The 16,028-nt window shown below is 36.1% G+C and overlaps 1 protein-coding gene across 1 annotated transcript in view; it reads left to right on the forward strand.

Annotated features, from left to right (window-relative positions):
• The first annotated feature begins 1,463 nt into the window (after nucleotides 1-1,463).
• The window catches only part of LOC108730429 (kinesin-like protein CG14535), a 46,069-nt gene continuing 31,504 nt past the window's right edge, over nucleotides 1,464-16,028 (forward strand). Inside the window, exon 1 of the mRNA XM_018460133.1 lies at nucleotides 1,464-1,643. Within this exon, the coding sequence (XP_018315635.1) occupies nucleotides 1,464-1,643 (180 nt within the window). The remainder of the gene's footprint in view (nucleotides 1,644-16,028) is intronic.

Raw genomic sequence — 16,028 nt, forward strand, 5'->3', positions numbered from 1 at the left:
ATCCAAAAACAACTGAGGGTTATAGATAAATGAGGTTGCAATTCGTCATCCAATGTATGGTTTTTAATAAAGCAGCAACTACTTGTTTGCCAGCATGCTCAACTGTCCGCTCGACGTTTGTGAGCAATATTCGATTTCACGAGTGGCCGATAAATATCTTCTCGCGTATTTGGATACATGCGTTTCTCCGCTATCACATTACCCAGCGTCCATTGCGGCTCGAATATCGTAATTGAATGTTATGTGGCATTTTTAAGGTATAATTGTTAACTGTTCATTTTTGCCTCTTTTGAGATTCGTGTGATTAAAATTAATTCTTTGTATTAAAAATTCAATGCAAAGAGTATATATTCACCTGTATCCATAATAATATATATTCATAATAAGTGACTGAAAAACAATGTAAAGTACAATATATATATATGTGTGTAAAAGTTTCAATTAAATTTGTGCGTGAGCGTGTGAAACATAATTGTACATAACTGGCATAATCTCATACGAGTAATAATGAATTATTATACACACATTATCCTGTTGTTATTTCTATACTAATTATATCACATTATATTAATCGTGATATTTACATAAAATAATCGGCAGAGGTATCACTGAAGGTTAATACTGTGATTTAAACGCAATTTTGTTTTAATAATTTTGTGTGACATGTATTCATGAATACATTTATTGCAATAAGTACCGTGACTCGTTCAATGACCGATTGATTAAATCGTGAGTCAAAGTAATTTTAGACTTGACGTTCACTTGTCGTTAGAAACTGTCTATCAAATAATTTTAATGGGCGCGTTATTTGATGCAAGAGATAAGCTAATTTATTATGTAATATTAACCTATTAAAACGAATTCGTCAAGCGTGTAAGTGATGGAAAAGCTTTATCTTTAATCACTAAATGTAATCTGATGTCTCTTCAATTGGCAGATTCCAAAACTGATTCAATTTCACAATAATTAACGAGTTTATCGGTAACTATAGTAACGTCCTGCAATCACGATTAAAGAGTTATATTTATGCTTGCAACACTAAACGAATAATGCGATTGATCTTACTAAAACTGGATTACTGTATATTTTTAGATAGAAGAATAATAGAATATTACAAAATAGTTCTTTCTAAATAATTTTTAGTTTTAAAAAATTATACAATTATTTAACTCTTTTGAGATTCGTGTTAAAATTAAGTCTTTGTAAAAATTCAATATAAAAAGTATGTATTATACGTACAATATATATATACATGCGTATGTATATATTATATATATATATACACATTTATACTAAAATGTAATATTTATATAATGTATTACGTGTTTAATTAAATGAGTTTGAGTAATTTTGCTGACACATCACGTTTCAGATTTAACATTTGATCAATTTAAAAGTCTACCGTTGATTTTAATAGAAATGAAATTTAATTACATTCTCTCTTTGTTACTCAGGTGAAAGTTATGCTAAGGGTGTCATCTGGAGATGGGGGTAGCTTCTTCAGTGCGGATAAGCGTAAAAAACAAGTTACATTAGTGGATCCAGCATCTGGGCAATCTTCATCAGCAGAAGATCGACGGCCTACTGTGGCGGCGCCAAAGATGTTCGCGTTTGACGCGATATTTACCGAAGAAGACTCTCAAGTAAGTCAATATGAGATTATAAATAGGTAAACATCTCGATTATTTATTAGATATTTTTACCCTCCGCCAGTAAAAGTTTTAACTTTTCCGCCAGTAATAGGGTTCTTTGAGAAACAAAACATTTTATTGCTCCGGATTATATATATAAAATCTGTACTTATCAAAACTTTAACAAACAACAAGTTTTTATTATCATAGAAGTTGGATTGTACTTTATTTACTCTTTTAGAGATTTATCTACTAAAATTTACAATCAAAATATCAATTGTGTGTTTAAACACCCCAGTTGTTGGCGGAGGATTAATAAACGCATTCAGAAAATGATTAGTTAAATCCATAGAATACAAATTAATAGTAATATTACCAAATTATAATTTCGTACTCAATGTAACTGGTATGTACAATAGGTATTAGGTTATATTTATATTGTTGAATGGGAAATTATAATATTGACGTAATATGTTATACTGTTAGTTTGTGTTCTACAATACAAAATATATGATGATTTGCTGTAAAGTATACCAGAAGTTACGATAGAAAGAGATTTAATGTTATTATATATCATTCGACAAATTTCCATTTTAACCTTTTAAACTTCATGAACCATTTAATTTCAATGCAAATATGATCCTCACACGTTCTCCACTCTATACTTATTCGGCACAAATACTTATTTGTCACAAAAAAGTATTTGAAATATTATACTTTGTCGTGAGATTAAATCGACAGCAAACTGAACTTAATTTCTGCTATTCAGAGTATTCCGTTAACGTTTTAAATTTCAAATGGCACTCAAGCGCGGCGCAACGAACAAAGCGGCACTTATAACGAGCGCGTTTAAGATCGCTCGATAGTCAGGAGGATTAGAGCGCGTGAGAGAGAGAAAGACTGAGATCTTGAGTCAATGATGTCTTCGTCAGCCAGCTGTTCCGGAGTAGTAAGTAGCAACAGTCCTCAATGCTACTTCGTACTTGAAGACTCTCTCCTTCACTCGCTCGATTTGTTCTCACCTCGGAAAATTCTCTCCCTCAGCTTGATTCTTCTGAAGGCCGCTAGCCAGCTCGATTCTTCGGAATGTATGAGAGGGAGAGCGCGAGCGCTGGAGTCGCTGAAGAGAAGACTCGAGGAAGTTTGCGAGGAATAAAAGAGAGGGGGAGTGTGCGGAGAGAGGACAGAGAGGAGGAGAGCCCTAGAACATGTACGTGCTTCGTCGAGGTCTTACGTCGGTAGTGGAAACGTAAGAGACGTCCCTGCCGGGCGCATAACTAAACTAATTTCCCGACCTCTAAACTCCACCTCTGACAGGAAAATCCATCCCTCCAGGCGAATGTTGCTCTTTGCCTGTGACTTCCCCGTTTGCTACCGAGCGAGCCGAGCCCTGCCAACAGAGTCCTTGGGACACTTTATCGTGTTATCATACTAGCGGAATATTTTTCTATATTCCTCTTGGAATCCAGCAGAATATACTTTTGTTTTTCAGATTTTTAATCATGCCCCGTAATTTCTTCAAGCGTGTTCGTAATTAATAAGATTTGGTCAAATATGTATGTAAATTTTCGCATGAGTAATGCAGCGTCGGAACAAGTTCACCAAAGATCTTTAAATGCTTATTTAAGTGGATTATTAACTTGGCGATCGTTATTCTGGTTATTCATCACACAGAGAATTCTTATGGAGACCTTCTTTACATATCAAGAATCCCGACGAATTGTATTATGTGATCTTGATGGATAACATCGCCGAAGCAAATATCGCTAGAGATCGTAAGCTACGCCGCAGCACGATGTTATATACACATATTGAGATATTTCGGTACTCCTGAGGGATATTATTGAGCGTCGGATTCAAATGAGCCCGGAGCTACCATGGATATTCCCGAGTCTCTCCCTTGCTCTTCACTCTAACAGCTTCTCTCTCGTTTTCTCTACCTCTCCATTCCTCCATCCATGTACTGTCTGGTACTCCAGAGAGATTGTCCCGCCTACACGAGCCTCTCTTCTCTTTTTCTTTCATTCCAATCCCTCTCCTTCTCTTAGCGTTTCTCTCTCACCCCGGACTATGTTTAGAAGAACCGTAGAAACCAATCGATTGATTCGATCAAATGTCCGTCGGCCACGGCGATTGTCATTGAAAGACACAATAGACCCTTTCTCCTCTCCTCCTTCCTCCCTTCTGTCCTTTCCCTTTTTCTCTCTTCGCGATCCAGCGAACTGGTTGCGAACCAACTGGACTTCTGGGGGCGAACTCCATAGGGATGAAAGAGCCGATTTTGAAAGAGCGAGTCCCAACGTCCAGTGCGACTTTTCGTCCTTTCCGATTGGCCGTCAAACACACTCTCGCTTGAATATTTTAAAGACCACCGGGTTCGCTGCCATTCCATCGAGCAACCTACAATCGTTCATCATCAAACTGGCGATCTCTTTGACATTTTTGTAGAATCGCGAGGATCGATGGTACTGATCTCCGCCCTTCGAAAATTCCCGCTATCGGCATCAGGCATCTAGCAACGGACAATGCAATCGAATCAATAAAGTCTTCTTTTTAATGCTAGGCAAATACAAAGGCAACAGTAATTGTCACAACGTAGTAAAAAAATGGATCCAAATAAAATTTCTATTTCATTATATTACTATTATTCATACTCACAATTAGTTGAATGCAAAAGATGAATTTTACATAAAACATTTTTTTAGAATAACGGAAATAGAACTTTTCAATGTGTCGCATATCTGTGGAGATAAATATAAGCCAAACACTGCGCATATCTGTGGAGATAAATATAAAATAAACGGAAATATGTTGACTTGGGTGCGTTTAGCAGAACTATTGCGCAACTGTTGAGTTGCAACATGTTGAGTGATCTGTTGAATGCTCTTATGGTATTATCGCATGCGTGAATATAGAAGAATTTAACCTTTACGATATGTAGAAAATATTTATACATAAAATATATATTTGAGCTATTATTTATAAATGTTTTCAAAAAAATGTCTCCTATACTAGTGTATAAACTGTGTAACTCATTTTCATTAAGAAATTTGTACTCCAAATTTAGAAGTACTATACGATACAAGATTAAGAGTGTATTGACAAACGAAATGATCGTGATAGCACGTGGACGTTTATTGATGATACCGTCGAATCGACAATGGTAATTTTACTAGTGACATAATCTGCTTGATATTTATGCGTTGTATCGTTGTATAATATTTCCATAAATGCATCCCGTAGGCAAGTGAGAGCATTTCCATAAATGCATCCCGTAGGCAAGTGACGTCTATATATTTGAGCTGCAAGTTAACAAGAATGCCCGCGAGCTAAAGAAAATACGATTAATCGAAATTACAGTTGAATTGTTTGCGAGGATTAAACCACAAGCGCAATTTCAATTATTAACTTCAACCATTCATTTTAACCACTTTAAACATTAATAGAATCTGCGATGGTGTAAATTCTATCGATGGATTATTTGATAAAGTCCACAATAAACTTTGATAAAACCTCAGATTGATTTAAAAGTTGTTACAGGTCTATATCTTCAACTTGGAGGAAATCGAGAAAATATCGGAGCGAGAAGTGATATTGAAAAACGTATATATCAGGTAACCGAGTTTATCTCTTCGAACAGAAAATAATGGGAAAAGACAGAAGGAAGCGCGGTAGAATCCTTTTGAAGATCGGGTTGGAGCGTGCAATTTGTGCGAAACTTTCTTTTCGCGTATTCAATCACGTGGACACACGCGGATTGCAAGTAAGCGAACAATTTATTGGAAAGAATACACGACGAAGCAAAAGCTCACAGTCTGTGTTTCTCCATGACGCGCAAGTGATATTGCACTTTTAAAAATAACTTTGCAAAAAACAATATCCGAAAGCGCTTTCTTTAAAAATACGAATTCCATAAATTTTTTTTATCAATGAGGAAAAATTGATCTGAATCGCCTCGCTCTACGCTATCATTGCTTACTTCATTCTAGTAATCTTAGACTTGGTGTAAGTTTTTTCAAATATGCATTTAAAAACCTACTTCTCAACAAAATTAAATTATTACCGAAAAATACATTAATCGTAATTCTGTTTGTGCTAAGTAAGATCTTTTATAATTAGAAGAAATTGATCTCCACGTTTATATATGGTACAGGTAAACTTATATGCAATTCCTTTGAATATCGAGTTACTACTCGCTCTAGTATCTTCAAACTCAGTATAAATTTTCTTCGAATACACCTAAAAACTAATGCACTTACTAGTAAAATTAAATAATTAATTATCAAAGAACATAAATAGATAATCAGAATTCTTTTGCACTAGTTAATAAAATTTATTATAATTTCAAGAAAGATAATATTTCCTCTTCTTATTCTTTCCACGTACATTTTTATCAGTAAGTAAACTTTAATAAATCATATAATTCAATAAAATGTGCAATTTATCTTCATCGCCATAAGACAGCCAATGACGCATTGTGCAATTATGTTAAAGCCACGTGGAAACTGAGCCTACTACTTGAGTGTTAACAATGAGCTGCCAATAGGCAGACCACGCGAACGAAACCCGGCCGCGAATCAATCGACATCCATCTCAATTATGCGCGTCATACGCGCAAACAGCCACGCATTCGACGTGCACATATGCGGCCGCGTATATCGCCATGTGCGTGCTCAGCCGACAATTCCAAGCCGGCCGGCGACCCAGCCAGGACAATGCATCCCGACCAGAATAATTCACCGCGGCCATTATAGCCGCGGCAGGACAAGGGCTTTATTATTGACTTACGACTAATAGTCACGCTGTGGATTACCTACGCGTGTGTGCGTATCCGTGTGTGTACGCAGTGCACACAGTCGATGTGTATGCACGTCACCGATCTATTGCTCATTTGCCGGGATATGTTGATTGAACGAGCTGCCCACTGAGACCTATACCTTGCTTCCTGACTCCCGTGGAAATTTGGTTGCCTCGCAAAAACGAATCATCGCAGCATCGATTGGGTGTCATATCTCCCGCTTTGTAACTTTGTCCTCGGAATCAAATTCGAGTACGTTAAATTAACAAAAAATTACTTTCGAAATCGTTAATAAATTTGAAAGAAATAGAGTAACAATGTATCTATTATTTATTCTGTGATTGGAAACGTTCTACACGCGAGTATCTCAATAAAATTTCATTCTCATAGCCAGAAATTTTGGCGTTTTTATTAATGAATTCTCTTGGAAAATTGAAACGTGCCGCGGCAAAAACCGTTCTAAGTGCTAAAATTGTACAAATGCGTTTTATTGTATAAATGGGTTGTAAGTGCTATATGTTCTATCACATATTTGACGTGAAAAATGCATAATTAAATTTAAGACTGTTTTTTTGGCCTACTTTATCGAACGTCGAACCTCCTTATAGTAATAAATAAACTGTACATTGTGCATAAGTATATAAATTGTTAATATTATAATATCCAAATCTAATATATAGCTTCTGATATTCCCTTCTACAAATTTATAAGAGATATCCTATAATATTCACGAATAGGCGAAATCAGCATGAGAGGCTTATCACTACCGTCTTCGAGCAAATGCACGATAATCTATAAACCCATCATACGGTTCCGTTGCCGAGGTATTCCGCCCTTATTTTCTATTCTGCGCTCCTTACCCCTTAGCCCATACTGCCTGACCAGTTATCTGTCGTATCCTCTCGAATGACGTATTTCCATATTACAGCAGGATTAATTTGCGCCGTAGCGCGACCGAGTGTTAAGCAATGCTGATGAAGTTTGACAGGTGCCAGCCGAACGATGGCGAGGACGAGCGGACAGTCGTTGCACCTCACTGCACCTATAGATGCTTGCTCCGTGACAGACTATTAGCAAACTATGGTTACTTTCGCCCTTGCGGCATAAACTTACTTAATTAGTTACGATGTACTGTATAATAACTCATGAAATTAGAATTTGTAGCATAATAACGAAAGATATCTTTTTAAACGAACTGCTTGCGAGAGATTTAGTTTTTTTTAATCTTTTCGATAAAAATTCGATTTGGAATGGTTGTTCCTTAATCCTCTCTACATTTCTTACATTTTTATTCCATTTATTATTATGTAAAAATATATATTGTAAACCTGCGAAGTATTTATTTTGTTTCACATTTAAACTCTTCAAATTACTTCCTGAAATTATCATGTGTTTTAGAAAAATATATTATTAAGTTTTTAACATAATAAAATAAATCTTTTTTGTTTTTTTATGTAATTTTTAAGTTCTTTACATTACTCCATATAGCATATATGTTCAAGGAACGTTTTGAAGGACGTCCTGAAAATGTTCACAAGAAGAGAATCTCTGGGACAAAGTGTGCTGTATAGGATTATAACATTTTAAATGAGGAATTTCAGTATGCGATTTAGGTAATGGGTTTCTTTCTTGCCTAAATCGCACTAAAAAGATCCACATTAAAATATTATAATAATGCAAAGAAAATTATGAAAAAATTGTATAAAAAAGAAAAAGATTGCAGTTAATTATGCTATAAAAAATTTAAGAATATTCTTTATAATTTCTGAATTATAAGCCTTTGTCTGAAAAATGGTGCGATTTTGGCAATCTTATCCTATTAATAGATTTTTCTCTTATGAAGATATTTTTAAGCAAAATCAGTAAAAAAAAATTGTTTTTTAATAACAAAATATCGTTCCTAAAAGATTAATAAAAATTAAGCTTATCTTCGATTTCGGTAATTAAACTACGAGATAGATTTGAATTATAAAGAGAATAACCATACCAGGTTAATAAATTGTTAGATAATGGTTTTTGCAAAGCGATGGATGAACCAATTTTTCAGGAAATCGGATATCATCGATAGAATGGGTGATAAAAAAAAAAGAAAAAAAGAGAAGAACGATGAACAAAATTGATGGGTAAAGAGAGGTGCGGGGAAGAGTCTCATAGAGGTTCGATTTTGCATCGCTCAGGCAGACACTGGGATCTCGATTTCCCCGAATGCTTTTTTGATCCGGCAAGCCACTCCTGCCCATGCAGGGGTTAGAGGATAACACGATCAGGGCATGCGGAGGGGTGGGAATTTGGTAGACCAGGGGATAATGCCAGAAAAGGAGAAAAGAGGGGAGGCTCTCACTCGTTCGCTCCCTAGACGCCAATGACGCCAATCTCCCGTGTAAATCGCGACATATTTCACGACATTGCGCGATGGAAGGGCGTTCGCGCGAGCCGACATTCTGGCACCCTTTCTCGTCTGGTCGCCAGCCTCGCTCTTCTCTGCCGCTACCATATACCATTCTGCAGATCCGCCGGAGGTGGATGAAAAGTTTTCCGAGTTGTTATCCCGGGAGTTATCACACTGTGCGCCAGCAACGAGTCGAAAATTCCACGATGTAAATGCGATCGCTCTTCGAGCGGACCGCTGAACGGATTTCGCTTATTTGCACAACCGAGCTTTCCCCGAATTTATCGGCCACCATTTGGCAAACTGCTGCGGAAATTTGTCAATCCGGAAAGATTTTTACGAAGCACATGCTCATTATTAATTCATTCTATTAGACTTTAATTGTATTCTATTAGACTTGTAGATTTAATGGCTTGCTACATAAGAGGTAAGATTGAATAATTTTATATTATACATTTTCACTGGATTAAACAGTTTGATTCTACTACGGAGGCGAAAAAAAATGTAAAACTTATCTGATTTTGATTACAGTAGAGAGAGAGAGAGAGAGGGGGGGGGATATTAGTGTTTGATTATAGACATTTGTTCATATAGTTATAGATTATATTATAGTCTTCATTTTAAGAGAGTATTCATATTATATTAGTCAGTTAAAAATTATAAATCGTTAAAAATTTATTAACACATTGAGTTTTTATAAGGTTTGCTTAGTATTTATTTTTCGATTGCCGGCGGAAATTACTTGTAAACAAATAGGATAAAATGAATCACAGTATATTGTGCAGAAAGTTCGTATCGCTATGCAATTTTTGGAATTACCGACTCGTAAATTCCAACGAGGATATTTCCTGTCCATGAACGTGTGTTTCGCACGTTTTGCCTCCTCATCCCCTGTGTTCATCGTACCTAGCCTACAATCGCTAACCATTTCGTTGCGTGAATACGAGGGCGAAAAGCATCCCCTCAGGACTGTTTATTTTTGATACGGTTTTCATCGAACAGCATCGTCGGTAGACATTCCGTAGTTCATGCATCTACATGTAAATGCGACTACATCTTATTCTATTCATACAAAAATGTACTACCATCTCGTAACCCTTTACTGTGACACGAATTACGGTGAGATAAAGACACCTAAAATTATCATAAGCCGGTTCATTGCAAATTGTCGCGGTTGGGAAAAACAAAGCAATGTACGAGGGCAAATCAATAAGTACCCGTGTTAGTAATGAAGACGCAAGATTTTCACAAAACTTTTTTTTATTTTTCAACGTAATCCTCTTTTAGGAGGATACACTTTTTCCAACGTTACTGCCATTTTTTTAACCCCTCCGAAAAATACGATTTGTCGAACTCTGCAAAATAGGCCTCTGTTTTGGCAATGACCTCCTCATTCAACGTGAATCTTTTTCCACCGAACCATTTTTTCAAGTTCGGAAACAAGAAGAAATCGCAGGGAGCCAAATCCGGAAAGTACGGTGGATGCAGCAACAATTCGTACCGCAATTCGACCAATTTGGCTGTGGCGACTGCGGAGGAGTGAGCCGGTGCATTGTCCTGATGGAACAACATTTTTTTTTTCGCCAAATGGAGGCGTTTTTTCTTCAATTCAACATCGAATCGGCCCAATAAGTCAGCATAGTACTGCCCCATGATAGTTTTGCTTTTTCTCATGTAATCGATGAAGATTACGCCTTGCGCATTCAAAAAAACAGTGGCCATCACTTTTCCGGCCGATGGGACCATCTTGGCCTTCTTCGGAGCACGTTCGCCGGGTGAAATCCACTGTTTTGACTGTACCTTGGTCTTCGATGTGTAGTAATGAATTTATGCTTCATCAACGGTTACTACTCGACGCAAAAACTCCTTCGGATTGCGCTTGAACAGCTCCAAACGTTGCTTTGAAATTGATAGCCGCATTCGCTTGTTGTCCAATCCGTGAGCAATCGCGGCACCCATAGGTCCGACAGCTTTTTCATTCCTAAATTATCATGCAAAATATTGAATGCCGTTCCATACGACACGCCTATGGCTTCTGCTACTTCACGCACTTTCGTTCGGCGATCAGCGAGAATCATGTCGTGGATTTTTTCAACGATTTCCTCAGTAACCACGTCTGCCGGGCGGCTTGGGCGCTCCTCATTAAAAACAGACGAACGACCACGTTTGAATTCGTTGAACCAATATCTGACGGTTGTCATAGATGGTGAAGGATTCCCATAGACGGCATCCAACTTCGTTTTTATTTCTTCGCAAGTTTTTTCATCCAAAAATAAAAAGCGAGTCACGGATCGATATTGTTCTTTTTGCATTGTATCGAAAAACATCAAACACTCTCACTACGAATTGTCAAATCAAGACTATTGCATGAATCACTCTGAAATTTTATATGGCGTCATTTGAAAGATGGTAGTACACGATGGTAGTACACGATGGTAATGCCAACTTGCATCAGCAAAGTCACCTGTCTTCAAACACGGGTACTTATTGATTTGCCCTCGTATATTTGTATTATTAGATTTCAAATAATATTCAAAGATAAACTAATAATAATGTCTATTTTAACTGTTAATCATTGTAATTAAATTCAAACAACGCAAACAGATCAATATAAGTTAACAAAACATGCTCGTTACATGGAGTGTAATTGAGATTCACTTTTATAATTCTAACGAGAATGTTTTTCTAGACAGTTAGAGTTAGAAAATCTATTCTAAAATAATTTATTTACTTTATATATAAAACAGTTATTATTGTTGATTAAGCATTTGGGAAAAAATCACAAGAGCACAAGTTATAAATGCAATGCGAGGAAAAACCCATTGTGATTTCTAAAAATGAATATACGTGATTGACGTAATTGTTAAAAGTTCGACGACGAGAGATGATTTATCGTTTGCCGCGATAAAAATGCTGATCGCGTCCTTTTTTCAATTGGTAGCAAAATTTCTGTTCCACACGTTTTTTTCCATTTTAACATCATGATCGCACCGAAGAAGAAAGTTACGTGACTCGCATTTGTTATTGCGCGAATCAGATGGGTGAACAAACAAGAGCAATGATATAATTGTTGACAAAAAAGTGCGCTTAATAGCGCATTTATTTGGCTCTCATCGAGAAGAAATTTAAAACTTTTTCAAATGTTTTGTACTGAATACAAATAAATAGAATCAAAATAAATGGAAATACATTTCACTTTTCCTTCTAATAATTAGATCTTGTTTTCGTATGCGAATTATAATTCAAATTTACAAGAAAAGAACGGTTTCATTAAAATATTTAAAAATTTAACTATAGATAAAAATCTAAAAATATAATTTTGGTTGAACGTCAAAATAATTAAGACGTTAAATTAATTGCTAGAATGTTAAAACTTTTTGCAGCATTATCATCATTATTTTCAGATCTGTATTTAACTAAATTTTTAGATATAATTTTGCTGAACTTTAATAAAATTGTCCTTTCCGTGTAATATTATATTTTACATTGTAAGTAAATATTAATTCTAAGCTGGTTTCTCGACGTTGCATATCTTAATGAGGTTTCTGTCGCGTTTTGCCACTGTTTCTATAGTTATATTAATATTGATACATCAGCAGCATTGCATGCTAATTTACATAAGAACATCGCCATAGCATATAAACGCGTCGACCAATGAAGCGCCCGACTTAAGCCGTTGTATTGTACTACGAAGCTTATACCAGAAGCCTCATTGGCCGGAGACGCTTGTACGCTATGCTCTTATGTAAATTTGCCTGCGATAGACTTTAGCTTATGCTTTTACAAAAGCACAGCGCTACATAGCAATTCTTCCGTAATTTTTATACGATTACTGAAACAATATTTCTTGTCAAAGAGGAGAAATAATTTCTCCACACCGACCGATTTTTAATTGCTCGACTTTCTTTCTATTTTAATTTTATCTATCAAGATTGAGCTTTTTAAATTAAAATTTGAATAACAGAATGTTAACTGCTTACTACAATTACACGAAATATTAATACCTTTTATATTAGGAAAATCAGATTAGATTTCTTTAAGAAATATTTCTCTGAATCCATAGATGAGAAGCAATGTAAAAAAAACTGACTTTTATACTGCATATTATCGCTAATAATAATGTTTCCCAAAAACATCGAAAGAAAGAATACAAATTTCACAAACCCTAAAAATGCTACCGCTTGTAAATTGAGGAATGTCATTTTGATTCGCCACGAGACGTTGTGTTGAGGCATCTGGAAAACTTGCGAATTAAGAGATTCGTCGACGACGCGGACGAAGAAGGGAAAAGATCATTCGATTATTTCCAGCCATTAAGGGGACCCCTCCTCGTTCATCTCACTTCAGCATCGCGAGGGTAGAACGCTCCTCGCAGCTTCTTTTCGAACTTTCGACATGAGTTTTACATTTCGCGCTTGAAAAAGGGTGAAGAGATATCGGAAAAAGGGGTGGCAATAGGGGAGAACGAAGAGGCGAGTGTAGATGGCGAAATCGAAAGTTAGGGAAAAGTGGGAGAAAGGTCCGCCGTGAATTCTTCCTCGCAAGTCGAAGGTGGGCTTGCAAGAACAGTACATTTACCGACCCTCCGCACGATTTGTATTCCAGTCCGGTGCGCCAATATTGCGTTACCGAAACGCGTCATGCAAGCCGAATTCAAACGACTACGAGCGTGATGACACGACGCCGCTTGTAAGTCACACCGCAGCGCATGTCTTTTAATTTGTGCCACCCTGCTCGAAATAAACATCGCGAGATGAGCACGATTGAGACGTCACGTTCACATTAAACTATTTTTTTTCAATTGTCGGGAGTTGCCGGAAATGTAAAGGGCATCGTGAGTAATGGAAAAATTATTCTTTGAAAGCTATTAACTTTAAATGTAATCTATTAGACATAGAAACGTTACTTACGACAAGATAAGTTCTTTCACGTAGTTTTTACGTTATCTTAGCTTTTATATTATTTTCCAAGAATTACACAAGAATTTCATTTGAAAAAATATTTGACGACACAAAGGACCGACCAACCAATTAACTAATTTTCACTCGATTCTATTTCCGGTTATTCTCTGCGTATCAATTCTGGGGATTTCGATTATTAAAAGGACATCAAAGCGGAAGTGAATTGCTATTGTTACTCATTTTTAACAGAAATCTGTGCGAGAGAAAAAGAGAGAGAGATAGTTAAACAGCATTACGCGCTGGCGTCTACCCTGAGGGCGGACATCACAGAGGATGGCCTCGCGCCCGCGCCGGTGAAAATTTTCAAAGGCTCGACATCGATGGGCGCTCGCTCGCGCGCGCATCAGAAACGCGCGACAGGACCCTTTCCGCAATTTCTCCCGTCGTACGGGCGCGGAATCAAGTGTTTGAGATTATGACGGTGGCTCCGGTCACGTATTTCATTAACCGTCATACCGACGGTTCGGGGAGTTCAAGGGCGAGATCTCCGGCGACGGAGGGTGCAGATATCTGCGAAATATGTTTGCTTTGCGTTACGTCCCTCGGGATGATCCCGTTATAATTATGAATGTCGTTGTTGTTGCCGTTGTAAGTGTCTGATATCCCATCGTCGGTTTCGATATTGATTCTGTACGAATCCACACGTAGAACCAAAACGTTTCAATATAAGCTTCTGTTTATCAATTGAATATTCTCGAGATATTGAATTAATATACTTTAAAATAACTGACGACACATGAAATAAAAATGAAAAGAATTGAATATGTTTTATTTCTTAATAATTAATTTTATATATAAAAACATAAAACATAAAACATTCTTATATATAAAATCTTATATAAATACACTCTATTAAATTATAAAATTATATAAATTTATATTTATGTAAATATTGCAATCTTATTAATGAGATCGAAGCTCAATGCCTTTTCGGCATATACTTTATGGCACATCTCTTGGCTTTCTTTTTTCCATGCTTTTCTAATACCTTTTCTATTGCCTTACAACTCTTTTAATAAAGATACGTACACTTGCTTGGTATAGTTGTTTTTTTATGTTTAATTTGGAATTGAAAAAAATTTTTTTACAATATGTTTATTTTTACGAAAATTATAAACAATCGAATTGGGTTGGGTATGCCTATACCTAAGGTTTGTTCGCGTCGCATGCTTCAATATGTTCCAATATGCTCCTACTATAACTCTTATTCATTCCAACGCGCTTGATAGAGTGAGTAGGAGCTATGGTAGGAGCATGTTGCAACATGTTGGATCTTGCGACGCGAACAAACCTCTAGAGATTCTATAAGAGTTCGGCAAAAGTGGATAAAAATGATAGATAGCTATAATGCTTTCTTTCCTTCTTTCTCTCATTTTCCGAAAATGTTCGGAAAGCTACTTGAATTGTATACTGTGAATGGCTCATAATTAACTTAACCAATCAAAAGCATGATTCTCCACTTTGGCTAGACTTTTATTAGAGGAAAGTGGGGGAACTGTGCACAGTGGGTAATTATGCGCATCCTGGTTTGGTACTTTTCCAATGGATGAAGATATCACTGTGGTGAAATTTTTACGCAGAAGGTCGTCCTCTTAAGATATAACTACAAAAGAGAGATACGACATAAATACGTTGCTACCCAGAGAAATACAAAAAAGTAAAATCATATCTTTTCTTGTTATTTCAGAAAATAAGGTGGTAAATCCATATTTTTAGTTTGTTTGTTTAAAATTGCATACGTTATTATATGTTATTATGTGTGTCTTTTGAGCTGTTATTTATTAAGTTTGATTAAGAAATGTTGAAGTAATCGCATGTCATATTGAGTTAGGTCGCGACGGCAATTGTGCGCAAGTGTTTTGAAATGCACACAATCACACATCTTTCATATACTATATGACTAGCACTAATTTTTTCGTTTTTTCTTTGCATTATTATTTTACTTTGCCATTTTATCTTGTCAAAGTTTATGTGCATTATTATTATTATTATATTAGTTTTGTATTTTTGCTTAATATACAGGGTGTTTCCAAATTAAATGGCAAAACTTCGGGAGCGTGTAGAGGAGTAAAAAACTAAGAAAAAAAGTCCTATAGACATATGCTCCTTTTTGCTTTGTTTCGCAGGAAATCACGAAAAAAGAAAAAAATATATTTAATTTATTATTTTAATTATTTTATTTATAAACTTTTTAATGAAGATTTTGTTCGAAATGTGCACCTCTTGCAGCAATACAAGCATTGCATCTG

Source organism: Mycetomoellerius zeteki, unplaced genomic scaffold (genome assembly GCF_001594055.1).
Source record: "Mycetomoellerius zeteki isolate Tzet28-1 unplaced genomic scaffold, Tzet1.0 scaffold914, whole genome shotgun sequence".
Classification (NCBI taxonomy): Eukaryota; Metazoa; Arthropoda; class Insecta; order Hymenoptera; family Formicidae; genus Mycetomoellerius; species Mycetomoellerius zeteki.